Here is a 27,953-nt window from a genome sequence, read left to right as displayed (position 1 = left end):
TCCCCACCTTGGTTGAGATAGGAACAAGGCAGGCTGAGTGGGACTCGAAGGCCTGGTGTCTTTGGGCACAATCTAGGGCCACCGGGGCTTTGGGGCTGCATTAAGGACTAGCCTGGACTCTGATCAGAAAGGGGTTAGAACTGGATCTGGGCGGTGGGGGGCAGCCTGGGGCCAGGCAGACTTTGGGCAAAGAGCCTCCCCAGTTAGAATAGGGGCTGAGCGATGCTCTGGTGGGAAAGTGGGCAGCCTCTGGGCCCCCGCAGGAGTGGAGTGACTCCTGCCTACTGACGTGATCATGCTGGGCAGGAGGTGCTAAGTGGAGGCTCTGAAACACCTTGTCCCAGCCTGAGGACCCCAGGAAAGCCCAGTTCTCTGGGCTGGAGAAGAAAGGCCTGGGATCCAGCCTCCATCCTCTGGCCAATGACCTTCTGACACTGCCAGGACCCCACCTCTCTTGCCCTCAGTTTCCCTCCCTGCGTGATGTGGGAGTGAGCCAGCCTGTCTGCAGGTCTGCTCAACTGCACAGTCTGCGACTGTGTCCCCAGAAACCAGGACTGGGTGAGGCCCCCAGGACACAGAGGGCCTGGAGGTCAGGTCGCAGGTGGGGTCAGCTGGTCCCAAGGGCATGGCCGAGCGCGGCAGAGGGCAGGGGCCATGAGCTCCACAGGGTTGAGGGGAATGACCAGTGTACACTCTCCAGGATCCCTGATGGATGGCCTTGACAAAGACCTCATTGTCATGGTTAGGGGTGCTGGCCTTTCAGGCAGAGTTGTTGCGGCCAGGCCCCTAGTCCTGACTTTGCAGGAGCTCCTTAGCCTCACTCTATCTAGCCCCCAAGAGTCTCAGCAAGTGTCCCAGGGATGCCCAGAGAGGTTCAAGCTCAGCTTGGGACAGGGACCAGGGCTCTGTTTATACCAGCAGAGTCCCTAGGGGAACAGTGACTATTACTAATCCTGTGGACAAACCGCCCAGAGCCCTTGGAGCATAGCATGGCTTGGTCTTTTGCCTCATGACCTGGCAGGGCCTCTTCTGCTGACCGTGTTCATGTGACAAAAGCTTGGCAGAAGTTTCTTGTCCAGGTTGGTCTGACTGTCCACAGGGTGTCTAATCTGGAAAGTTAGCCAGCAGTGAGTGTAACCATTATCCCCGCACCTCTTCAAGCAAGGGCCCTGCAGTTAACAAGACCATATAGTTCACGCAAGGTCTGCACCATAGGCTAGTGTGTGTGTGCGCAGCGCACACACGTACGTTAGGGGGCATGAAATGGGGGGAGGAAAAACAGAGATCTGTGGGTGGAGCTGTTCCCTGGTGGCCCAGTGGTTAGGACTCCACACTTCCACAGCAGGGGGTACAGGTTTGATCCCTGGTCAGGGAACTAAGATTCAGCAACATGACCGAAAAAAAAAAAAAGTTCTGTGGGTGGTTTTCAAGTCGGAGTGGAGTGACGATCACAGAGCTGTGAAGGCAGGGGCTTCTAGTTTCTATTTCCTTGTTACAGCGATCTGCATTTCTACTGACAGCTTAATTCCTTCAGTATTTTTATGACCTCCTTTTTTATCTCCGGGCCTCCCGAGATCGGAGAGGTCCCTTTCATCATTTGGTCTTTCAGGGAGATTCTCTCGTTCTTTTAATCAGTTTAGTTTTTAGTTTCTTCTTTTTCCTTACTTCTTGTCTCTGTGAATTTAGAAATAACAGTTACCTATTCTGGTCTCGAAGGGCTGTTTTTATGTGGGCCCATCCCTGCGTAGCCTGTGTGAGTCTAATATTTTTGGTGTGAGCGCTGTTTCAGTATGTCTGCCTGTCGCATCTCTCCTCAGTGCATGCTAGCCATCATCCCCCGGATAGGAGGTGTGGTTGTGGTTGGTGGTACAATGACCGGAGCCTGCCCTGGATGTGGAGTGGGGCCTCCTTTTTGCTTTGTGGTTGTCACGGCCCTGTCCAGGGGCAGGGTCTGCTTCCTACTTTAGGACAGAAGAAGCCTCCAGGTCTGGTTCTAAGCTGTGGTGTGAGGGAGATGGGGCTGGAATGTTCCTGCTGGGAGTGAGTGAGTCAGTCAGTCGCTCAGTCGTGTCTGACTCTTTGCGACCCCATCATGGACTATAGCCCGCCAGGCTCCTCCGGCCATGGAATTTCCCAGGCAAGAATACTGCAGTGGGTTGCCATTCCCTTCTCCACGGATCTATCTTCCTGACCCAGGGATCGAACCCCGGTCTCCTGCACTGCAGGCAGACTCTTTAACCGTCTGAGCCTGCTGAGAGAGGAGCTGCTGAATATTCCTCTGCAGGATGTGTCCCCTGGGAAGTGTCTCCACAGTGTCGCCATCATCCGTTGTGCGCGCTCACAAAGCACACTTGTTGGCACTGCCCTCAGCCCACCTCATTCGTGGAACCACCCATTCTCACTCACGGGAACACTGACAGTTGGCCCAGGAGTTTCTCAGGCACTGTGGCTGCAAAACTGCAGGTGCAGTTGTGTTTGAGTCTGGCACCGGGCCTGCTGGAGTCAGACACCTGGACCCGCTGTGGGAGCTACGGAATAAACCCGGACCCTGCTCGCCTCTGGGTGTGCGCCCGCAAAGCCTGCTGCTGCTGGTGTGGGACCCGCCCCAGCCTGGGAGCACCAGGAATGCACTCAGATGTCCCACAGCCGCTGTGCCTACAAAGACAAACAGCCCCTGGGAACTGGCTCAGATTTCAGCCCCGCCTCCATGTGTGGGCAGCCTGCTGGCTCGAGTGCTCCCAGAGTGGCTGGCAGCAGAGCTGTGTCCCCTGAGCACACGGAGCGTGAGGCTGATATGGTGGGGACGCGCCCCTCTCTTCGCACGTGTGTGAACGAGTCCGTTCTATGGCGGACTCGAGCTCTGTCCTCTGCACCCCGAACTGTGGCCCAGACCACATTCTAGTGTCAGCAGGCTGCAAACCCCAGTCCTCTCCTCCAGTCTGTCTGCTGAAGCCGGAGTTTCTGCACCTCAGCCCCCATGTGCAACAGTAGATGTGTGACTTGGGTTGGGGAGTGCAGTGAGGTGGCCAGGACTGCCTGCTGGTCGCTCTCTCTGTCCTGCCTGCCACACGCTGGCTGTTTTACCCTCCTCTAAGCCTCTGAAACTCCTTCGCAGTCCAAACTGATCTCCCTGCCAGTGAAGGGGCTTCCCAGAATGAGGGAACCTTTCCTCTTCCGCAGCTTTCTCCTAGGGGTGCAAGTCCTTCCTGTCCTTTCTTCCCCCTTCGTCCATCCTACTTGCTCTTGGAGGGGCAGATAAAGTGAGTTCCCAGGGCCGCTGTCTACATGGATGGTGTCGTGTCTCTGTCACACCTTCTGACGCCTTCCTGCTGTTCGTCCTGCTCACCCGGAAACCCTGCCTTATGCCTGCTGACATCTGGTCTAGGCCAGTGCCTGAGGTGGTGACAGAAAGAAAAACTGACCTCCTGAAGACTGAGGGTGAAATCCAATGGCTCCTTCCCATGTGGCCATGCCCTGTGCTGAGCCGGTTTCCCCAGCATGAGCTGCTGTGGTGGACTTTGGGGCAGAGGTATACAGATGTTGCTTCCAGAACACTTGCAGCCACTGGTGGGACCCAGTTCATGGCCTGGCCCAGCTACAGCAGGGACAGTGGGGGCTGCCTGAGCAGTCTGGACTGAGGGGCAAGGCCAAGGCCACTGCCAGGTCACTCAGGAGGAGCAGAGGTGCACCACCTCTGCTGGTCCTCACAATGGTCGCCCAGGGCCAGGTAAAGTCAGCCTTGACCCCCCGCTGACCTGTGTGCACCATTGTGGCCAGGACTGACACGACTGACCCCAAGGCGCTCCACCCTCATAGGACCATCGCATTGCTGGATGTGTGGTGCTGACACACACACAATGCCTGGTGCTGACCTGGGGGTGGACGCTCCCAGAGCTGGGGGTGCTCCCGCCCGCGTGGACGCCTCACAGCCCTTGGGGTGCCTGGGTTCTAATCCCACATCCCCTGCCTGCTGCAGACAGAAGGGCCTGGCGCCAAACCTTCACCTTATAGTTTCCCTGTATGAAACATGTCAGCTTAGAGAAAATAGTCCCTCAAGTGCTCTGTAACAGGACAGGGTTTGGAGTGACCAGTAGAACCAGGTTGCAGTAGCTGGGATGTAGGCGGGGAAGAGGGTCCCCTGGTGTCAACTCAGGTCTGCTTTGGGCACTGGCAGCTCCACTTCCTCCTCCTCTTCCAACTGCTGAGGAGCAAGAGGCACCTGGGCTGGTGGCCAAGGACCGTCCAAGGGAGGGCTCTTTTCCAGGGTCAGACTCACTCAGGGTGAGGAAGAGCTCCAAGAACTTGCCCTGGGCCTCCTTTCACAGATGGGGAGACTGAGGCCAAGGGTTAGCAGTTTCCAAAGGGGAGCTGGCTCCTGAAGCAGCCATGGCTCCTCTTGCCCAACTGTCCATCCCTCAAGGCCCACAGCCCTCTCGTGACTCAGGGAGGCTGCCTGGAGGAGGAGGATTAGAAAGGAGGCGGGGCCTTGGGAGACCTGTCCTGTGGACAGTCATGCCTCTGGATGAACACTTCCCTGACGGGACAGCCTGGGCAGAGGGTGCACCCCTGGATGAGCTCAGGGCTCAGGTTCCTATGGAGAGCTGAGGATTCAAGGTTAGAGGGGTCTGATCCTGTCCTAGCTTTCAGTGGTGGGAGAGAAAGTTTTTCCAGAACTTTTTTGTTAGATTGGGAGAGGAAGTCAAATAGGCATAAACAGGCAACGATGTTTTTGTAAATTCCTTTATGTTGAAATAGCTGTAAACCATTAATGAATGAGAAAGTGATGATCTGGTTAACGTATTATTTATTATGTAACAGTTCTGAGACAAAGTGCAATTCAAAACATATTACTAAGGATTCTGTATTAGTTGATCTTAGAAATGGCATAATCCAAACTTATTTTTCCAATTTTTTTTTTTTTTTTTGGGGCATGCAGTTTGTTAGATCTTAGCTCCCCAACCAGGGATCGAACCTGTGCCCTCAGTGGTAAAAGCACTGAGTCCTAACCACTGTTCCACCACTGAAGTCCCTCCAGTAAATCTTCCTGTGTAACCTCTGAAGAATGTTTCACTCCCATTATTTGGTTCTGGAAAACTTTCACAGGCAGCAACATTTTTACATTAGAAAAAAAAATATAAGTACAGTTGTTAGGCACAGGTTAAAAGGGGTGGTATGCACAAATTATACTAAATACAAATCAATACTTATTCACACACACATTTGCACTTTAACTGTTCAAATAATCAATTTTAGATAAATTTAAAACATGCTTCTAGAATTGATTTTAACATCTGCCTTTCTAATACTCTATGGAAAATTTCCTTTATTTCTGCAGCAGTAAGAGCCTCAAAAATGGGTGTTACAGACCTGGATTCACCTTGTCCTTTTGAGAAATAAGTGGAAGAGGTTTGGGATCTGGTAAAAAGAAAATATTGTCCTAAGGGAAATATCTGCAGAGGAGCCCTGTGTCTACAGAGCTTGGGGCTGGGTTATAGGTTCAGCGAAGTCCACACAACTGTGGACAGGAGGTGACTCGGGCATTTCAATCTGTGCTCCAATCACTGGAAGACCAGGGTAGAGAGGGGTGACAGATCCTGAGTGGTCTGAATCATTTCAAACTGGACCCTAATTGGTAGAACTCTTTGAGAAACAAGGATTTTTCTGGGTAGTGTCTGTCCATGAAAACAAATCAATCACCTTATTCAATGATTCAAAAAAAATTCACTGTCTCTTGGTTATAGGCTGCTGACAATTACAGTATCTTAACGGGTAGGAAAACTTTATTTTTAAGAAACTTTTTATTTTGTATTGGGGTATAGCCGATTAACAATGTTGTGATAGTTTCAGAGGAACAGAGAAGGGACTCAGTCATACATATATACATGTACCTATTGAAAACTTTAAATCCCCCGTCATTGGATGTGCTTTAACAAACTGTCGCAGATGGCTTATGGTAACGTCAATATCGTATGTTCATTCAGTGACTTTTTCCAATCTCCTCTGTCTTTAGGCAAAATTCGGTTCATGAATTTGTGCCACCCATGTCACCTGTTTTGGACTCAAGACAGCACATAATTGGCTACAAAGTATAGGTATGTGTACTGATACCATGTGATATAACCATGAAGTTGCATGCTGAATTGCTGCATGTGGAAATGAGTTCCAAGACTTCAGAGCTATACTGAATGAGACCTGTTTATACTTACCAGTGTTCACGCATATATATAAAAAAAGAATATATATATATATATATATATCTTTCATGGAGGTAGAATCCTCCATTTTCATACCACTACAAATGTGTTCTAACATCTTTTCTGCCAATCAGATAAACACTATCTGGGGAGGAATAAGAAACCATTGGCAGGTAAAACCTTTTAAAAACAAGTTTCCTAATAGAAATTAATTTAAAAAGTCTACTTCCAAAGCAGCAATTAGAAACTCTGTTCCTGTAACATGTAAATAATACTGTTATATCAAGTTGTGGATTTTAAATAAGTTTCTTATCTCTTTAAAAAATAATATAGATTTCTGTGTTATTTAATGGCTTCTCCATTCTTCCAATTCCAAGGAATACAAAGGTCTCCATCCTGCATGACAGAGTAGAAATGTGAAACACAAAGGTGCATCCCTTGTAGGTAAGGCAGCGATTGTTCTAGAAGTCTCTTACAGCAATCCACCATCTGTATACTAGAAACGCTGGGCTCCTTGTAAAACTTTTCCAGAGAGAATTTCTTCGTGGAAGCCTGCATCAATTCATCTTCAATGACCTTCAACCTGTTATGTCAAAAACAAAACAGAATGATTGCTACAAGCTATAACCAAATAAAACAACATAAAATGAACATTAAAAAGAACCCAGTTTTTGTATATCGGGCTATTAGTTTCTACTCTCAACACTGAAAATGGTTCTTCCATTTTTGTTTTTTTAAAATATTTACTTATTTGACTGCACTGGGTCTCAGCTGCGGCATGTAGGATCCTGTTCCCCAACCAGGGATCGAACCTGGGCCCCCTGCATTGAGGACACACAGTCTCAGCCAGTGGACCACCAGGGAATTCCCATTTCTTAAAAAAAAATCTTTGGAGTATACTTGATTTACAACGTTGTATTTGCAGGAGCTATAGGGCAACTAAACTGAGTCATACATACACTTATATCTACTCTTTTTTAGATTATTTCCCCATATAGCTTATGACAAAGAGTGTCGAGTATTGTGCTCTACATTAGGTCCTTGTTGATTATATAAATTATATATATCTTAATATATATCTTAATCCTAACCACCTAAATTACCCTCTCCCTTCAGTTCAGTTCAGTCACTCAGTTGTGTCTGACTCTTTACGACCCCATGAATTGCAGCACGCCAGGCCTCCCTGTCCATCACCAACTCCCGGAGTTCACTCAGACTCATGTCCATCGAGTCAGTGATGCCATCCAGCCATCTCATCCTCTGTCGTCCCCTTCTCCTCCTGCCCCTAACCCCTCCCAGCATCAGGGTCTTTTCCAATGAGTCAACTCTTCACATGAGGTGGCCAAAGTACTGGAGTTTCAGCTTTAGCATCATTCCTTCCAAAGAAATCCCAGGACTGATCTCTTTTAGGATGGACAGGTTGGATCTCCTTGCAGTCCAAGGGACTCTCAAGAGTCTTCTCCAACACCACAGTTCAAAAGCATCAATTCTTCAGTGCTCAGCTTTCTTCACAGTCCAACTCTCACATCCATACATGACCACAGGAAAAACCATAGCCGTGACTAGATGGATCTTTGTTGGCAAAGTAATGTCTCTGCTTTTGAATATGCTATCTAGGTCTGTCATAACTTTCCTTCCAAGGAGTAAGCGTCTTTTAATTTCATGGCTGCAATCACCATCTACAGTGATTTTGGAGCCCCCCCAAAATAAAGTCTGACACTGTTTCCACTGTTTCCCCATCTATTTCCCATGAAGTGATGGGACCAGATGCCATGATCTTCGTTTTCTGAATGTTGAGCTTTAAGCCAACTTTTTCACTCCCCTCTTTCACTTTCATCAAGAGGCTTTTTAGTTCCTCTTCACTTTCTGCCATAAGGGCGGTGTCATCTACATATCTGAGGTTATTGATATTTTTCCCAGCAATCTTGATTCCAGCTTGTGCTTCTTCCAGCCTAGAGTTTCTCATGATGTACTCTGCATATAAGTTAAATAAGCAAGGTGACAACATACAGCCTTGATGTACTCCTTTTCCTTTCTCCTTTTGCCATAACTTTATATTCTAGGTCTATGAGTCTGTTTTGTAAATTACTTTATTTGTATCAATTTTTAGATTCCACCTGTAAGTGACAGCCTGTGATACTTGTCTTTGTCTCTCTGACTTACTTCACTTTCTCTGATCATCTCTAGGTCATCCATGTTGCTGCAGATGGCACTATTTCATTGTCTTTTATGCCTGAGTAATATTCCATTGCAACATGTACTATATCTTTATCCATTCCCCTATCGATGGGACATTTTGGTGCCCTCCATGTTTCGGCTATTGTAAAGAGTGCTGCAATGAACGCTGGGGTGCATTCATTCCTTTTCAAAGGATGGTTTTCTCCGGATACACGGGTTTCTTCTGGGTGATTCCGGGAGTGGCACTGTTGGATCATATGCTAGCTCTAGTTTTACTTTTTAAAGAACCTCCATACTGTTCTCCACAGCGGCTGTTACCAGTTTCCATTCCCACCAATGGTGGGTGGAGGAGGTTTCCTTTTACTCCACATTCTCTCCAGCATTTATGGTTTGTAGATTTTTTGATGATGGCCATTCTGACAGGTGCAAGGAGATACCCTGTAGTTTTGATTTGCTTTTCTCCAGCATTTTGCAATGTTCAGCATCTTTTCATGTACTTTTTTCTTAAACAGTTTGAGATTGGCTTCTTGAAAGTCTGCCCTGTTTTGACATCTCTTTCAACTACATATTGCAGGACATTTCTTGAAGGCAGGTGTCATTTACAGCCCTGCAGGCCTTGTGAATATTAAGTGTCCATCAGCACTGGTTGGAAGCTGTTGTTATGAGAAGTGGCCACACAGGCAGCAGCATTTTTTCATGCCCAATTCTGCTTCCTCGGGCAACCAGAGCCCTAGAAGTTGTGTTTCTAGGTTCTAAATTGGAGTGGAAAGTGCCTGAACCAACAAGGAAGGGCTTGTGTCCCATTACTTTTTTTCCTTTACCTATCACTCTCCGAACAAATCTTAACCCCAGGAAATCGCTGATGCTGAGGCTGCTGTTGTGTGTAGGTGGAGCGACTCTAAGGAAGGAGCTTGGAAGTGGAAACCCTACCACCAGGCAACATGGAGACAGGGTGACTTTCCAAAGCTCTTCCAGCACAGAGCCGTCCAGCATTTGTGGGCAACAGTAGGCTTGGTGTGGGTGGAGGAGGGCCAGCCTGGATCTGAAGAGTGAGGTTCCATGCACTAAGGACGAAGCCCTGCGGATCCAGGGAAAGGCTCATTTGCATTCCCATCCTCCCACCTCCCTCAGCCAGGAACAGTCCACCCTTGGGACCCATGCCCGCTCAGGCCCATCGGACGTGACACCCGCGTAGCCCGTTAGGATAGGGGGGTCGAGGATAGGCAGTTGTATTTTTCCTTATCATGGAATTCGTATTTTCTACTGGAGCACAGTTTATTTACAATGTGTTTCTTTCATGTCACACCAGTTGACTCAGTTTTACATACACATACACCTTATTCTTTTTTGGGTTCTTTTCCCATATACGTTATTACTGAGTGTTGAGTAGACTTCCCAATGCTGAACAGTCGGTGTGTGTTAATGATCTATTTTATATGTATACTAATGTATACGGTAACTCCAGCCCCCTAATTTATCCCTCCACCCCACCTTTCTGAATACCTAAATATTTTTAAATATTAGACTAGATTAGAATGGTAAGACAGGAAGAGGGCCAAGAGTACTCACTCTTCTTTCCTCTTCATGTTCTCTCTTGCCTGTTGGGCTTTGGTGAGAATAAACCACTGGAGGTTTGCTGGATCACAAAGGACTGGGATGTTAAAATGCCCGAGTTCATGCAAGCTTGGGGCATATCTGTCACTGTAATAAAGTATACATAAAAGGAAGAATCAGCCATCTCTCCATCCCCTAAGTTCCACCCCTGAAGGAATGGTTTTATTAGTCTGATTAATGGAAAAGGAATTCATTAGGAAAATCTACCTTAAAGGTAGAGCAAAACTGCCATGAAGTTTTGCTGTCCCCAAAGAGAAACATTTTATCAGGATGACCATATCCTTCCTGTGGCCTTCCTCATCTGTAACATGGGGGCAGAAACCCACTCCATGGTGAGGTTCTGAGAGCTAAAGAGAGACAATGCATTTAAGTTCCAAGCACAGTGCCAGAAATGCACACTGCTGATTTCACATTAGTTTAATCCTATAGTTTTCCACAGGACTGACTTGCCCTGTAAGTGGCAATGTTATTTACAGAATGTTCAAGAAACTCAATCTTTCTAATCCTCTCACGTTGACTTTTCTCATGTGTAAAAACTGTTGCCAATGGAGGTAGTAACATTCCTTTTCCTTTCTTTAACTGCTAAGAATCGCATATGGAAATACAAAACAATTTCATGCAATACATATACAACTGGTGTGAGTGAATGAATGAAAGTAACAGTTTCAGATACTAACCTGTTAAGGATCATTTGTAAACCACGCAGACTTCGAGGGTGAAAAGGTATTCGACTTTTCAAGAGTCTATTATAGAACATGTCAAGAAGAGAGTAATATTCTTCAAGTGTCAACACTGGCTGTAATTCTTCAATATAAACAACTTGGATGCCACCGAGAAGATAGCTTATTTGGTCCTCCAAATGTGCCAGCCTCCTCTGCAGGTCAAAATAACTCGGTAATCTTTCAAAAAGCTACAGTATTTAAAAAAGGAAAAGGAAGGAATATTTAGTTTTGTTACTTTAAGAGTCCAAATTTAGGACTCCAATCAATGGTATGAGAAATTCTAACAAGAAAATTTTTTTCCTATAGGGAAAGTTCAAGTAAGTGATAAGAAAAAGACTATGGAATGCTGTAAATATTAATATTCAAAACAAACCACTGTAAATCTTAGGGACTTTTAGATAGGAACTGAAGGGATTGCAAAAGAAAAGAAATACGTTCCAAATAAAAGTAAGTCCTAAGTACTAATATGTAAATATTCAGGTAGAAATCTTAGTTTACACAAATTAAATGATATAATGAAGGTATAATGAAATAAAGTCTATGTATTTCAACTCCAAGTCTATTTCTTCAGAATTTTAGTTTAACTAAATTCACTTATGAAGCATCTGTAAGTGAATTAAAGCACTAAAATGGGCCCTTGGAGTGTAGAGATTAAGCGTTTGTGCCCCTGTTTGTCAGGGGCTCATGGTCAGGGTGCAGGGAAACAAAACAGGAATCAGAATTCAGCGTAACAAATGCCTCCTCAGGGTGAAGGGACTGGAGAGTCAAGCAAAGGTTCCTAAGACATCTGATGTGACCAATAAAAGATAAAGAGGATTTAGAGAAGGTCGGATGCATTGCTAATTACTGGAGAAATGCAAATCTTAACTATTACAATGAGGTATCACCTTACACCGGTCAGATGGCCACCACCAGAAAGTCTACAAATAACAAGTGCTGGAGAGGGTGTGCAGAAAAGGGAACCCTCCTACACAGTTGGTGGGAATGTAACTTGGTGCAGCCGCTATAGAAAACATCATGGAAATTCCTTCAAAAACTATAAAAAAGACACATGTACCCCAATGTTCATAGCAGCACTATTTACGACAGCCAAGATACAGAAACAACCTAAATGTCTCCTGACAGGTGCGTGGATAAAGAAGATGTGGTGTATATATACACACAATGGGTATTACTTGGCCACAGTCAAGAATGAAATAACGCCATCTGCAGCAACAAGGATGGAGCTAGAGATGATTATACTAAGCGAAGTAAGACAAAGACAAATACCACAAATACCATATGGTATCACTTATATATGGGATCAATAATATGATGGAAATAAACTTATTTATGAAGCAGAAACAGACCCTCAGACATAGAAGACAAACTTAAGAGTCTGTCTAAGGAAAAGGAGGTGGGGGAAGATAAATTAGCAGTTTGGGGTTAGTATGAAAAACTGCTATATAAAATATCAACAAGGTCCTACTGTTTAGCACAGGGAACTAAATTCAGTATCCTGTAATAAGCCATAATGAGAAAGAATAGGAAAAAGGATACATATATGTATATATGACTGGATCACTTTCCTGTATGCCAGAAATGAACACAATATTGAAAATCAACTGTACTTCAATTAAAAAGAAAGAGCAGAGAAGGTCAGTCGCATGTGGGAAAGTTTTAGGAGAGGAAAAAAGCATGCGCAAACTTGGAAGCATCACGAGGATCCCCTCGGCTGCACTTCCATAGCTGCCAACACCTCTGCTCCCCCCACTTCTGACCCCTGGCAACCACTGATCTGTTCTTTAATTTTATTGTTTGAAGAATGTTATATAAATGGAGTCATACAGCATGTAATCATGTGAGATTGACTTTTTTCATATCGCACAATGGCCCTGAGATCCACCCAAGATCTTGACTGTATCAGCAGTTCATTCCTTATTGCTGAATGACATTCTGCTGCGTGGATGCACTGCAGTTTGTGTTTGCTATCATAAACATTTATGCACAGTTTTTGTGTGAGCATACTTTTTCATTTCTCTAGTATAAATGCCTAAGAGGAAGAGGGTAGCTGCCAAACCACATGGTAAGCATGTGTTTATTAGTATTGTAAGAAACTGCCAGACTTGTTTCCAGAGTGCCCAGGCCATTTCACATTCTCAACAGGAATGGATGAGGGATCCTGTTTCTCTGTATCCCTGCCAGCATGTGGTGGTCACTGTTTTTCACTTTGGCCATTCTGACAGGTGTACAGTGGTATCTCACTGTAGTTTTAATTTGCATTTCTATATGGTGTTTTATGAGCTTATTTGTCATCTGTACGTCCTCTTCTGTGACGTGTGCGTTCATGTCTTCGGCCCATTTTCTAACTGAATTATTTTTTATTTATTTATTTTAATCTATTGAGTTTTGAGAGTTGTTTATATATTTAGATACAAAGGGTTAGGGTTAGGATTAGACTTGGTCAGATAGGTGGTTTGCAAATATCTTCTGTCAGATATTTGATATGAACAGATATTTCACAGAGGACATATGGATGGCAGATATGTACATGAAAAGATGCTCACTGCCATCCATCATTAGAGGAATGTAAAAACACACAATGAAATAAGACCACACACCTCTTAGAATGGCTAAAAATAAAAAGATGACCATAGCAGGGACTTCCCTGGTGGTCCAGGGCCTGGGGCTCTATGCTTCTAATGTAGGGACTTCCCCAGTGGTCCAGGGACTGGGACTCCATGCTTCTATTGTAGGGGGCGTGGGTTCGATCCCTGGTCAGAGAACTAAGATCCTATGTGCCATGCAGTGAGATTAAAATATATAAATTAATTAATTAAAAGATCACCAAAAGAAGTATTGGCAGTTTCTTGAAAAGTTAAAATACCCTAACACATCTGGCCATTCCACTTTTAGGTATTTACCCAATAGAAAAGGAAATATATGTTCATTTAAACTCTGTAGATAAATGTTTATAGCAGCTTTATTTTTAAGTAGCCAAAAGCTGACATAACCCAGTAGCCATCAATAAGTGAATGGAAAAACAAACTGATATATATCCACAGGACAGAATACTTTGGGGAAATAAAAAAAATTAATTCTTGATACATGCAATAGCATGAATGAATCTCAAAATAATTATGCCGACTGAAAGAAATCAGATCCTCCCCAACATACTCTGTGATTCTACTCAGATACAAGTCTAGAAATATGAACTAATCTCTAGTGACAGAGAGCAGACCAGTGGCTGCTTTGGGAGGGCGTGGTGGGATGGAGGAGGTGTTTACACAGGGGTATGCACATGATTTGGTGGGTGATGGACGTGCTCACTCTCCTGATTACGGGGATGGTTTCACAGGTTTTTACATACGTCATATCTCAGCAGATCATACCCACCAAACATGCACAGTCTATTGTGTCAATTATACATAGTAAATCTGTTGAAAAGAAAACCAAAAACCCAACAGAATGCAGGCCTTTAGGCTGTGCTTTAGAAAAGACTGTAAAATTTTCCAAATAAAAATGGACTTAAAAAATCAGTTATCTAAGAATTTAAACTACTGATTATAAAGCATCTGCTCTGCACACAGCTGAAACTATGATTCAAAGTTTTTTTTCAGTTTGCTGACATATTAGCAGTTTTCTGAAACAAAAGTAAGTTGAAGACAAATCTCTTTTTTTGTTTGTTTTGCTCTTAAGCTTTTTCTTACTTTTGTCCAGTGGTGATGGACATCCATTGTTCCTAGCATCACATGGCCCACTGCACTCATCCCGGACCGGTCTGTAAATATTATTGTACATCCTGATGATAAAACACAAACCCTTTGGTCACTGTCCAGAGAGGCTTTATTTTTTTAGCACTGTGCAAATAATTACATTTCATGTATCAATTCAGGAGTAAACTTGGTAGAAGTTATTGTTTCATTCAAAGGAATAGACTTAACAATTCAGCTGAGATCAAGCCACATCTACACAGACTTTCAACAGTTTTCCTCTAGAATATACAGATTTGTATAGCTGTTAAGGGATATGGATTTCGAAAGCGAATGGAAATTGTTTACCTTTTGCATTTTTAAGGGTTTCCAAGTTCTGCTGGGCTAAGCGGCCTAAACTGTGTAGCTGGCTGCAGCGGTGGGCGATGCCCCAGCTCCTCTGCCACCTGGTCCAACACAGCACACAGGCCCGTTATCACCCGTGTCCCCCCAGAGGGAGGCGCATACTCACCCCCACCTGCCTGACTTCTGTGAAGGCTCCAAGTGTAAACACTTTCCTTATAAATCTGAGTTATCTTCAACAATTATGATTTAAATAAAGAAGAACATTTAAGTACTCTGCGATTCTGCAAGCACAGGATAAAGGTGCTGTTACTATATCCAAACAGTCATTTGGTTCAATATAAGAAAACAGTCCTCATAATGAAGGTTGAAAGCAAAACAGGCTGCAGCAAAACGGTCATAGAAGTTTAAGCACCAGGCCAGATGACAATACCTCAGGGAGTCCCATGGATGAATCACACCACCCACTCCTTAGGGCTGTAGCTGTTAAACCTATTTTATAATAAACTTCAGCAAATGATTTCTAAGTTTATGAAAACTTTTTAAAAAGTCATATGGTGATTATAGTTAATAATAATACTGTCATGCATTTTGAAAATTGCTTAAAGAGTAGATCTTAAAAGTTCTCATCGCAAGAAAAAAATTTTCCTAGCTATGTATGATGACAGCTGTCAACTAGAATTATTGTGATCATTTTATAATGAATATGAATAATGAATTATTATATAAAACACTTGGAAGTAGTATAATGCTATATATCAACTATATCTCAATTTAAAAAATTTTAAAAAGTCATGCTATATAACACAGAAGCAAAGAATACAACATTTTTTTTTTCTTTCCCTTTCTCTTTTTTTTTCAGTTGTTCAGTCAGATGTGTCCAACTCTTTGCGACCCTATAGACTGTAGCCCACCAGGCCCCTCTGTCCATGGAATTCTCCAGGCAAAAATACTGAAGTGGGTTGCCATGTCCTTCTCCAGGGGATGTGCCCTCCCCAGGGACTGAACCTGCACTTCCTGTGTCTCCTACATTGCAGGTGGATTCCTTATGTGCTGAGCCATCAGTGAAGCCCTCCTTTTCTCTTTTTAAACTCAAATACCAAACTTATATGTTGGAGAAATACTGATTTTTTAAATACATTATATGCATATATGCATATGGAAAAGTATATTTTTCTTATAAGCCCATTATGTTATTATGCTAAAAAAATTATTCTGCTAAAAATATCAGTATCTAAACCTTACTTCACCTTTTTAAATAAGAAATTCATAATGGTTTTCTTAGATAAACATTTGATTAGTTTCATAAAAAGATAATTGAAAATTTAGTGAATGGAATAATTAAAGATGCAAATATTTATTTAACTATTAGAAACCTTTACCAATAGGTAACACGTTTATTTTAATCTATAAATCAGGTTTTCTCTTCTTCATTACCTGATATCTGACAGCTGCAACTGATGAGACAGTTCATCTTTTAAACGATCGAGTTCTTTTCTAAGTGGCAAACTATTTTTCAGCTTTTTAACAGCACTTTTCCCATTGTTATCTAACCAGGATCTAGAAAGAAAGGAAAAAAAAAAGAGATGTACACTTTGCAATACTAACTCTAATGCAAACATTTCTACTATTAAAAGATGTGTTCATTACCTTAAAGCAGCCCTAATGTTAAAGCGAGTTTCCCATCAAACCTTTACCAAGTTATAAGCACTCCTGCCAAGCCTACTTTTAGAGTAAACTCCTACTTCTAAAACAGGCTTCTTGGAGAACCGCCAGCACCTGTTAATCTTGTTTTAGTTATGACAACTTCCTTAGCCTAGCAAAAAAATTAAACTTTCATTACACCAAAGCTTGTTACTAGATTTCCAGAGATGGGATTATTTTTTAAAAATCTAAGATGCTTCAAGGACTTCTCTGGTGGTCCAGGGGTTAAGACTCCATGCTTCCAAAGCAGGGGGTGCAGGTTTGATCCCTTGATGGGAACCAAGATCCTGCATGTCCCACCCCCCTTGCCCCCAAAAGGCTGAATATTTAGGAATTCCCTGGTGATCCAGTGGTTAGGACTCTGTGCTTCTGCTGCAGGGGGGCATGGGTTTGATCCTGGGTTTAAGGATTAAGATACTGCATGCCCTGCAGTGTGGCCAAAAAATAAAGAATAATAATAATTTTAAAAAGCATTAAAAATAAGTTAAAAAAATTAAACCTCCATTATGTTTATTGCACTTTTCAGAAGGCTCTCCTAGGCCTTCACTTATATCAGTCATCTCCATGTGAGGGCAGGGCTACCCCTTCTCCAACTAGAGCAAATGATGTGGTCGTGCAGCCAGACATCGAAAAAGTCAACTCAGAAGACGTACCGAATGGTACTGGTGTCATTTAAAAGGCACTACTTCCTGATGAAGGAACTTGCAAAGGTGACTCTATGGATTCTAACTGGGTAGATCCAGCTTCTTCCTTGGTCTTCATCTTGTCTATTAGCACCGAGTTCTCTCTGCTCACTGCAAACCCTGCCCTCCCTGCCCTGCCCACCTTTCTGTCCAAAGGCTCCCACTGCTCAGACCTTACTAGTCAGTGCCCACCTCCTCCTCCCAAGTGTGTCTGCTGGCCCCTTAGTTTCTTTCCACCCAACTAAGTGGCCGGCTCTACTCTCACATCTCCCCTCCTTGATCTTTCTCCCATAACTACATCATGGGCTCAGCAGAAAGATGTTCTCTTAAATCTGCATTTCTCAGTGAAATCTTAAAGTCTGCCTAGGGATTAGAGGGGGACAGCTTTCAGAACAGAGCTGAAGGCAGCTGAGGTGGCCTTGTATAGAACAGCACGCTCCACCCGCTCCCCGCTCTCAGGCTGTCTCTCCCTCAGTGTTACAGTGGCCACAGCACAGGCATGCTGGCTCTGGCTCAGGGTCTCTCTTTCCCGAGGGAAATCTGCACAAACAAGGCCTCGGTCGTGCCTGGGAGTGCAGGAGTGGCCGTGGTAGAATAGCAAGCAGACTCCAGGGCCAGAGGAACATTTTGGGTGGAGGTGGAGTGGGCCTTGGGTACAGCTGAGAAAGAGAAAGCTCCAGGGAGTCTGGGGGAAGATGGTCTAAAGTGCCCCACCCTCAGGACATCTGACACCCCACTGGACACCTGTCAGTGACAGTCAGGTGTTATGATAATGGTGCAGAAAGGCTCATTTGTCCATCTCAAAAATGCCTGCCAAGTAAACCTTTTTAGGGTTCTTTTTAATAGTCACTTTAAAGGTTGTAGATGTTGTGATCTACAATATTTAAAAACTAATCAAGTTGAGGGAATTCCCTGGTGGTACAGTGGTTAGGACCCCACACAGGGCACGGGTTCGATCCCTAGTTGGGGAGCTAAGGTCCTGAAAGACATGTGGTGTGGCCAAAAAAAGAAAGTCAAGTTGAAATTCCCAGAACCAGTCAAATATTTATCCTGAAGGCCTAACAGTATAAGGAAGACACATCTAGCAAGGAGGAGAGAGAGAAGCAACTGGAAGAGAATATATGAGCTTCTATGAGGACAAAGCAAGAATGAATTACTTCTGCCTGGAAGGTTCTACAGAGCAGGTTAAGTGACCTGGAACCTGAGAGATGGATCAGGTTTTCCCAGGCAGATTAGTGAGAGGGAAGGGCATGCCCACCAGGCTAGCACACAGGGAAGTGTGAGATGAACCAGATCACACAATGCCTGGGGGTGGGGTGGGGCGTGGGATGAGACTGGAGGGGGATGTGCGTGTGTGGCAGAGAGAGATCCTAAAATGTCTTGCACACTGCGATAAGGAACTGGGACCTTGCACTCTTAAGTAAAGGTGTCTTACGTTTTTTTGGCCGCTGCAAAGATCTTAGTTCCTGGACAGAGGTGAACTCAGCCCCCTGCAGTGAAAGTGCAGAGTCCTCATCACTGGACCGCCAGGGAGTCCCTACATTCCACATTTTTTTTGATTCACTAATTGTGTGCAGTTGTTAATAATTCTTCCTACTCCCCTTTTAACAATATTGGTAAAGACTTGTCATTTCTGCATGGTGTGTGAGAAATAAGAAAAATAAAAATATCTTACTTTATGTCATGATTATTAGCTATTACAATTCTTCCATTTTCCCTCATTTATTAAGTAATACATATTAATTTACTTTAAATTAGGTAAGAAAAAGGATGATTTGTAGACAAATGAATTATCAAGCAAATACCATGTTTCCTTTTGGGACCAAATGTCTTAAAATGTGAACTGAAATAGAATCTTATGATTATATATTCATGACCTGATTTTTGGAGTTCTTACATTTAATGTATAAAATTTAAGTGGCCTAGTTTAACAATTTTTGTGTTTTGCTTCTAAACCCTGAGACAAAAATGAAGATTCTACAGTTGGCATTTATCTGTCTATGTAGACATTAGATCTATCTATGTGATAGTTTCAGGTGAACCATGAAGGGACTCGGCCATACATATACATGTAGTCATTCTTCCCCATTACATCAGTTTTAAGAGGACTGCAAGATCTGTTATAAACAAGGCTAAAACATGTTAAAACATGTAATACTGTATCATTAATTTCATTTGCCAAAACTAAGAAAAGCTATATAGCTAATAATGGGGTTTACTTCATTGTGTGACAAGATACATAGCAGTGGACACTGCATTTTGTCAATAAATTAGAATGTTCAATTTCCACCGACTTCAATTTCTAAAACAATGGTTTACTCAATTTATGTTATCTTCTTTGAGAGGAGACAAGTCAAAATGACATGATTTGAGCTAGTGCTGGTAATTATTGGGCTTTCCTGGTGGAGCAGACGGTAAAGAATCCATGAGATCATCAGTTTTAAAAAATGTATACCTATGGAGAAAATCAAGGATTCATAGTAACACAACTCATCTACACTCAGGAATTTTCCTTAAGATAATGTATCTCCTACTAAAACAGCAGATACTTTTATTAAGTCAACACTAGTGAAATTAACAGAGGCACTGTTCCAAAAAAAAAAAAAAAAAATCCCCCCCAAAAAACAGGCCCTTTACATTCATTGCTGAGTCACTTCTGCTGCTCTCTTCTGTATTAAGCTACTTTACATTTCCATATTAAACCTTGAGTTCTCCATACTGCGCCTACAGCACTCCACAGTCACACTTATTTAACAGTTCTTTAATTCAGTGTTAATAAAAATGCTAGACAGGTTTTATGAATCTGTGAAGCAGATTAGTATTAGAAAGAGAGATGATTAAAACATAGTCCCTACTCTTAAAAACTCATTATCTATTAATAGTATAATATAACCTAAGAGTCTTTTATTAAAGACTCAAGAATTTTACTGGATGAGCTACATACAAGGAAGGAGATTGTACTTGGCTTGGACAAGGAACCAGTGAAACAGCAGTTATCTTGGGGAACGGGCTTTTCCCAGTTCCAATCTTTTTTCATTAGTTTGCCAGCTGACTAACTCTGAGTTCAGAGTCCCTGGAACAGTCTTTTCACAATGGTTACATATTTAGCACCCCACTCCAGTACTCTTGCCTGGACAACCCCAAGGACTGAGAAGCCTAGTGGGCTACAGTCCATGGAGTCGCAAAGAGTCGGACACGACTGAGCGACTTCACTTCACTTCACTAAGCCTCTTGACTTAGCAGTGCAACAAATCTTATTCTTGCTCTTTTGCCCTGACTTATCCAATCCCACTTTTTTCTATACTGAAAGGTATAGGTAACACATTCCCAAGCTTTGGTTCATCTGGACACACTGTGAGGAATACCCTCTTAACGGTGTAAAGCAGAAGCATCACGGGCTGGAACCCAGTGCATGTAAGGCTGAGACATAGCTCATACTCAAAACAAAACAATTTTCAGTGTCTGGTATCAAGAGGCAAAGAAAAAAAAAAATCAAATACCATTAGAAGTATTCTGGCCACTTTGAGTAGGAAGTATGAAATATCTTTTTTGGTAACGGTTACTTGGTTAACTATATTGATTGCATTACTTTTCCTGGAAAATTAAACTTTTATTTTTTCAATTTAAATTTTTTTCTTTTGGATTCACTACACAGCATACAGGATCTTAGTTTCCCCAGCAGGGACTGAATCTGTGCCCCCTGCAGTGAAAGCTCAGAGCCTTAACCACTGGATCACCAGGATCTCAGACTATAATTTTAAACATAAACAACAGGTAAGTAAAAACTCCTACATACGTTAGGGTTGTTTCCGTTCTCCAGACTTGCTCGAGGTCTTCATCAGGGTCCTTGAATCCAGTAAAGGAGTAGTAAGACTTGTCCCATTTGATGGGCCTGTCAGATGTCCTTTTGGCCTCTTTGAGAGGCTGGGAATGCACATTAGTATTCAAGCTTTGGACATGTTCAATAGATAAACTGCAGGAGTTGAGAATATATAATACTGTGCTTAGCAGATCTCTGGTGTGCAAAGTAAATTTGACTGCTCGAAATCCTAGAGAATATAATTCCCCCAAACAGTTAATACAGATGATTATTTGCTTTACTTTAAAAACATTTTTTTCATACAACATTTATAGAATCAAAATCTTTTAAAACACTCCATTACCAATTAAAATTCATCCTATTGAAAAATCATCTGTAAATGGAAAATGACGTCCCTTCTTCAGAACTGCACCATACTATCTCGATCTTTATGAGGTTCTCTGTCAGCTCCCTTTTCTAGTCTGGCACCAGTGACCCCGGCCCAAGAAGAGAATTGAGAATATTTTTCAATGCTGTTCATAAATTGTATTTCTACAGTCTAAGGAATGAGAAAGTTCTATAAGCAAGTGTCCACCAAAGACAGTCTCCAGGGCTAAGGCCCAGGGGAAGGGCAGAGGCAGGGGAGGCTACCTGGGGACAGTGGTTTGTGGAGGGGGCCAATCCAGTCTCAGTGGCCACAGAAACTCATCTCAAATTTTCTCTATGATTAAAAGTGACTGTGCTTATACTCCCCTGTCCCCATCTTGTGACTCAGTATTTTCAGAAGTGACTCAAAATTCCCTAATTTTTTAAAAGTCAGCACTTCACAATCTGATTTTAATACACGTAGCCACTGTGCTCAGATTAGCAATCTAACTTGTTAAATCAGCAACAGGAAATCTACTGGGTTCTCTCGCTACTTATTGGTTATTAAACTTGGCAGTAGTTGAACGTGTATCACTTTTCAATCAACATTCGTATCGGGTACCATTATTATCTCCTTTGAAATGTGAAGAAGCACAGGCTCAAGGGGTTAAGAATAGTGAGTGAGGGTTTACATCTGAGCCAACACCAGGCCAAGCATTTTCCCCACTATAAATAACATGCTGACCCCTTTTTCTTTAAAATCTTTTAAAAATTGGTTTTAAAAATTACATAAGTATTATATAAGTACATCCATATTGTAAAATGATACATATGAAGTAAAAGTCTCCTATTGACAGGCACACAATTTTACTAGATACAATCCTATTAACAGTCAAGTACACACTGCCTTACATGGTAGCTACTAGGCATATGTGGCTATTTAAAATTAAATTGATTAAAATGAAGTTAAATTTAAAATTCAGTTCCTGGTCACACTAGCTCCACTTCAAATGCTCAGGAGCCATATGGGGCCAGTGCCGGCTGTACCAGACATGCACACACACACACGAGTGACATCACTGCAGAAGGTTCTCTGAAACAGCACTGCTCTAGGCCTTTCCTATGTGCTTTGTATGCATGTTACACATGACATACACACTTAGGTCTTTGCACACACACACACCCCTATGGTGTGAACTGCTCCATTTAAACATATAAACTCAGCTGTGTCCGATTCTTTGCAACCCCATAGACGGTAGCCTGGAGGTTCCTCTGTCCATGGAATTCTCTAGGCAAGAATACTGCAGTGGGTTGCCATTCCCTTCTCTAGGAGATCTTCCTGAGCCAGGGATCGAACCCAGGTCTCCTGAATTGCAGCCAGATTCTTTACTGTCTAATCTACCAGGGAAGCCCCATATAAACTACACCATTCTGCATGTATTACTTTGAACTTGCTTTTGTTATTTAACCCATATGGGGGACTCCTCCATATCTGTATGTATATGTCAACCGCTTTCGTTTTAGTAGTGCTATGCTAATCCACATAATGAATGTAGCACAATGTATTTTACACTTCTGAAACTGATGGGCATTAACAATTGTTCTTCATTATTCACTGTTCCATTCAAGGCTGAAGTGTGCTTTTTTTCATGTCTTCGCCACTGACGACAGTCATCACAATCTAGATTGTTCTCAGAGATACCTATTCTGCCTGCCACACAGATTTACAGAGTCTAGAATATGCAAACTAAGAAAGAGTTTTTAGTGGAGCCATTGATGGTAATCTGAGAGAAGTGCTGGTAGAACTCTTCTAGGTGGTGAAAGAGGAAAGGAAAATCCGAATTTCTGTAGCTGAGGTTCGAAGAAATAGTTTATCCTCAGAAGAGATGAGTCAATGAATAAATCTCAATTTCTCTCCCAATTTACCAACTCCATTAATCACTTAATTCAATGTAAGAGCTGCTACATAGTTTGGAATGCCTGTGCCAGACTGCACTCATCCTTTATTGGGAATATTATCTAATTAACTCAATTTGCGTTGATTACTAAGGCTAAACATTTTTACATGCTTATTGGCTACTTGTTGTTCAGTCATTTAGTTGTGTCCGACTCTTTGCAACCCCATGGACTACTGTAGCCCACAAGGCTCCTCTATCCATGGGATTTCCCAGGCAAGAATACTGGAGTGGGTTGCCATTTCCTTCACCAGGGGATCTTCCCGACCCAGGGATGGGACCCTCATCTCCTGCTTGGCAGGTGGCTTCTTTGCCACTGAGCCACTTGGGAAGACCCACTGGCTATGGGTATTATTTCTTGAAGTGGCTAGACACTGTTTGCCAATCTTTGTAACTAAGCTACTCTTCTTTCTGACACCTAAAAATTTATATTCTAATGTTATCTTTTTCTCACTTATGCTATGTTTTCTCTCATCTCTTAATTATTTTTATTTAGTAAATGGTTCAAAGTTAACCATTAACTGAAAGTAGAGGATTTTTCTCTTTACTTAGCCAAAGCTGACTACAGCTATTTGTTTTAGCATTAATTCACAGAAAACTCTTAGTAAATCTTTAAATTGTTTTAAAGTTCATTCTAAAAAAGTTATTTCCTCAAGAATGACAAAAAGGATGGATGTTTAGAGAATAATGAACCCACATTTACCCTTAGTTGTAAGTATTACTGGGGCTTCCCTGGTGGTTCAGAAGGTAAAGATTCTGCCTACAGTGCAGGAGACCTGGGTTCAATCCCTGGGTGGGGAAGATCCTCTGCAGCAGGAAATGGCAAACCACACCAGTATTCTTTCCTGGAGAATTCCATGAACAGAGGAGCCTGGTGGGCTAGAGTCCATGGGGTCGAAAAGAGTTGGACACGCAAAGCAGTGACAAAGGACCAAACAGAAAGCTGTATATTAAGACTGATCAGATTTTAGAAATAGTATGAGGCTGGGGTTAGAGAGTTCAAAGACCCTTATTCTGTCTCCATGGTCCTGGGACGTTACTAAGTTACAACTGGGCAAATACTAGGTACCTTACAGGGTGCTTTGAGGACTAGATAAGAAAAGGTAAGCTATACTTTAAAAAAGCTATAAATTGTCATATACACATTTAACACTTAAACAGCACTGAAATAGGAAGGGGACAAACAGAAACGTTTTAATTTTCTAGTCAAAAAAGTTTAAACATTCCAAGTGGCTCATCCACACTGTCATATATAAAATGGCTAGTGGGAAGCTGCGTACAGCACAGGGACTCTCAGCTCTGTGCTCAGTGATGACCTAGAGGGGTGGGATGGGGATGGGGTGGGGGGAGCTCAAAGGGGAGGGGATGTATGTCTACATAGAACTTATTCACTCTGTTGTACAGCAGAAACGAATACAACATTGTAAAGCAACTATCCTTAAGGGGAAAAAAAGAGGCTCATCAAACAGAAGTAGCCAGGAATAAAATCTAACTCCAGGAAAACCCTTGATTAAATGATATTACTTTCTACGACAAGGCTTCACTCCAAAGGTCTTCTAGCAACTTTTAGACAGATTGAACTCATACCAAATGATGCCTGCAAGGGTGCAAGGGACATATGAGAAATAAGAAATGTACCAGAAGTGCTGAAGTGTTCCTGGCCATCAGAGGGATTCTGATCTGTTTCTCTTACATAAAACACAAGCTGGGTTGGTTTCAAAGACTTGAAGCCTGGTTTCTGAAGGTTTTCTAAGTAGGCACTTAATCTCTTAAGGGAATTTTCATTGACTTCCTGGAAAAAAAAAATTGAGATATTTATGTACAAAATAGACAAGGAAACATCAGAAATTATATCCCAACCTTTTAAACACACTATTGAGTGTATTAAAGAATTTAGTATTAAAAAAGGTTGGGATTTCATAGCTCCTTGGTACAGGATAAAATTGGATCCATACCTCACAACATGTAACTCCACAGAGCAGAGATGTAAAAAAAAAAAAAAAATGTAGCTACAAAAGTATTAGAAGAAAACATGGCTGAGTTCCTTTATAAATGAGATGTAGAAAAAGCCTAACTATGACTAAATATCTCAATTAATAAATGATTGATAAATCCAATTACATAATAAAAACTTAATATAGTACAAGGGACTGTATTCGATATCTTGTGATAAACCATAATGAAAAAGAATATAAAACACATATATATGTATAACCGAATCATTGTGCTATATAGCAGAAATCAACACACTGTAAATCAACTCTACTTCAATTTTATTTTACTTTATTTTTTTTTATACTTCAATTTTAAAACAAGCTTAAAAAAAGAACACATAAAAAACTACACACACACACACACACAATTCTACAGACAAAAACCAACTCTCAGCTATATTGTGTTGGGGGTGTGATGATTTACTAACTAGAAGGATTTACAGAACTCAGAAAAGCTATTATACTCATGGTTACACTTTATTACAGCAAAAGGATACATTTAAAATCAGCAAAGGGGAAATGTGTGCAGGTGGAGTCCAGGAGGGACCAAGCTCAAGGTTCCAGCTGATCTCTCCCAGGGACGTTGTACAGACAGTGCTTAAGCTCCCGGCAAGGACATGTGACAACATCAGAAGCGCTGCCAACCACAAAAGCTCACTCAAGCCTCGGGGGCCAGGGCCTTTACTGGAGCACTATGTGCCCATGTGACCGACCTTAGTTATTTGTCTCCAGCCTCCCCAGAGGGTCTCAGACATGAGAAATTATGCATTTCACCATAACTCACATTGTTAGGATAAACTGTCTGGTGTGGCCCAAGGCTTTGGGCACACAGAAACATTCTTATCAGGCAAAGATATCCCAGGGCTCAGAGCTCATCTCCCAGGAGTGAAGAGCCAGGACTGAAGCCAGGCATTTCTTTGTAACAGAACAACCCAAGTCTGCCGAGTTCACGTTTTACGGCACATAAAAGTTTTAATTAAAAAAAAAAAAAGGGTATATTGGTAGAGGACAGAAATCATCACCTAGTATTAAGCTTAATTTTTCCACACACATTGGATTTAAAAACTGTAAATTGTGAAACATTAAATTATATTCATGTATGACATTCCCAATAATTTGTATTACTTTATTATATCTCCAAGGTAGTGGATATTTTGCTGTTGATTCAATTTACTAATTAGTTAAAAAGGATCTAATTTCTAACAACCAATATAACAACCATCATAATCAGAGTATTTTCCTAAAGCAAAGAAGTAAAACTGATTTATTTTCCATGGTAAGTAGAAAAAGGCAATACAGTAATGTTCTAATTTTCAAGAGTTTTAAATTCCTTTTCATGTTAAACCAGTCATCAGTGTAAGGAAGATAAAAGGAACCGATGAGATAATTTCAAAGCATTTGGTTCTGTAATATATTATCTAATGTTAAAAAATACTGGTGTTCCTAATTAAGTGTATCATGAGTTATTTTTCACATCAGTTTGTATTCCTTGAGCACACATGAACTGATGGTATAGGGAAGTGGACCAACAGCAGGCAACATCCAGCCACTGAAAAACCTTCCCTATGCTGCTGCTAAGTCACTTCAGTCGTGTCTGACTCTGTGTGACCCCACAGACGGCAGCCCACCAGGCTCCCCCATCCCTGGGATTCTCCAGGCAAGAACACTGGAGTGGGTTACCATTTCCTTCTCCAATGCATGAAGGTGAAAAGTGAAAGTGAAGTCGCTCAGTCATGTCCAACTGTTAGAGACCCCATGGACTGCAGCCTACCAGGCTCCTCCATCCATGGGATTTGCCAGGCAAGAGTACTGGAGTGGGGTGCCATCACCTTCTCCGAACCTTCCCTATATCAACCTTAAAAAAGGGACTGATTATAGTAACAGAGGCCAGCAGTGGTACTGGTACGGAAAACATGATTACTCACACACAGAGTTTACACAGTACTTTTTTTTTAAGATTTTTTTTTAAGTGGACCATTTTTAAAGGCTTTATTCAGTCTGTTACAATATTGTTTCTACTTTTATGTTTTGGTTTCTTGGTTGTGAGGCATGTGGGATCTAAGATCCCCCACCAGGGATCAAACCCACATCGTCTGCATTAGAAGGTGAAGTCTTAACCACTGGAGCACCAGGGAAGTTCCTAAATGATATTTTTATTGCCTGCCAGAAATATGAGACTTTCATAAAAGAACAATAGCGTTAGTTTCAGTTTCCAGTGCCTACAGTTCAAAGCATTGATTATACCACTATGACAAAAACAAACCCAATTTATAGAACTTTCTGTATTACACTGTAGCAAAGGTAAGTAAACAAATGCAGACTCAACTTTAAACATAAAGAAAAATAAATATTTACCCTTTCCCTGGGGTGCTGTCCAAAGAAATCTGGATGTACAGCAAAATAAAACGGCCTCAAGGCATTGACTGCTTCAGCTCCTGATAAAGCTCTTGATAACAGAAAGCAGTATGGAAATATCTTTCCTGGACATAACCTTTTTAAAAGATATGGATTTATTACTCACTGGATCACTGACACAGACACAAATCCCCCATGAATAAAGTTAACAGTGTGGAAAACATCACAGAAACAATATAGAGACCAGAGTGTAAAGCTTTGTGGTTTTCTGAAATCTACACAAGAGTAGATTTCAGTGAGTGATACATGATTTCTATAAACAGTGGTTATAAATTTCTCTGATGTAATATCATAA

At 42.2% G+C, this 27,953-nt stretch overlaps 1 protein-coding gene across 3 annotated transcripts in view; it reads right to left on the bottom strand.

Moving 5' to 3' along the window:
* Positions 1-4,787: 4,787 nt before the first annotated feature.
* TCAIM (T cell activation inhibitor, mitochondrial) overlaps positions 4,788-27,953 on the bottom strand; it is a 37,542-nt gene continuing 14,376 nt past the window's right edge. For all 3 annotated transcript variants that reach the window (XM_012099468.5, XM_042235917.2, XM_004018258.6), the window contains exons 3-11: positions 27,599-27,734; positions 24,888-25,041; positions 20,926-21,178; positions 16,180-16,302; positions 14,749-14,846; positions 14,398-14,489; positions 10,664-10,896; positions 9,942-10,073; positions 4,788-6,777 (exon numbers count right to left, since the gene is read on the bottom strand). In XM_012099468.5, coding sequence (XP_011954858.1) covers positions 6,537-6,777; positions 9,942-10,073; positions 10,664-10,896; positions 14,398-14,489; positions 14,749-14,846; positions 16,180-16,302; positions 20,926-21,178; positions 24,888-25,041; positions 27,599-27,734 — 1,462 coding nt within the window. In that variant the 3' untranslated portion in view covers positions 4,788-6,536. The remainder of the gene's footprint in view (positions 6,778-9,941; positions 10,074-10,663; positions 10,897-14,397; positions 14,490-14,748; positions 14,847-16,179; positions 16,303-20,925; positions 21,179-24,887; positions 25,042-27,598; positions 27,735-27,953) is intronic.

Source organism: Ovis aries, chromosome 19 (assembly GCF_016772045.2).
Source record: "Ovis aries strain OAR_USU_Benz2616 breed Rambouillet chromosome 19, ARS-UI_Ramb_v3.0, whole genome shotgun sequence".
NCBI classification, from domain to species: Eukaryota; Metazoa; Chordata; class Mammalia; order Artiodactyla; family Bovidae; genus Ovis; species Ovis aries.
Note: the sequence above shows the minus strand (reverse complement) of the source record. Positions and strands in the feature narration are given on the sequence as shown.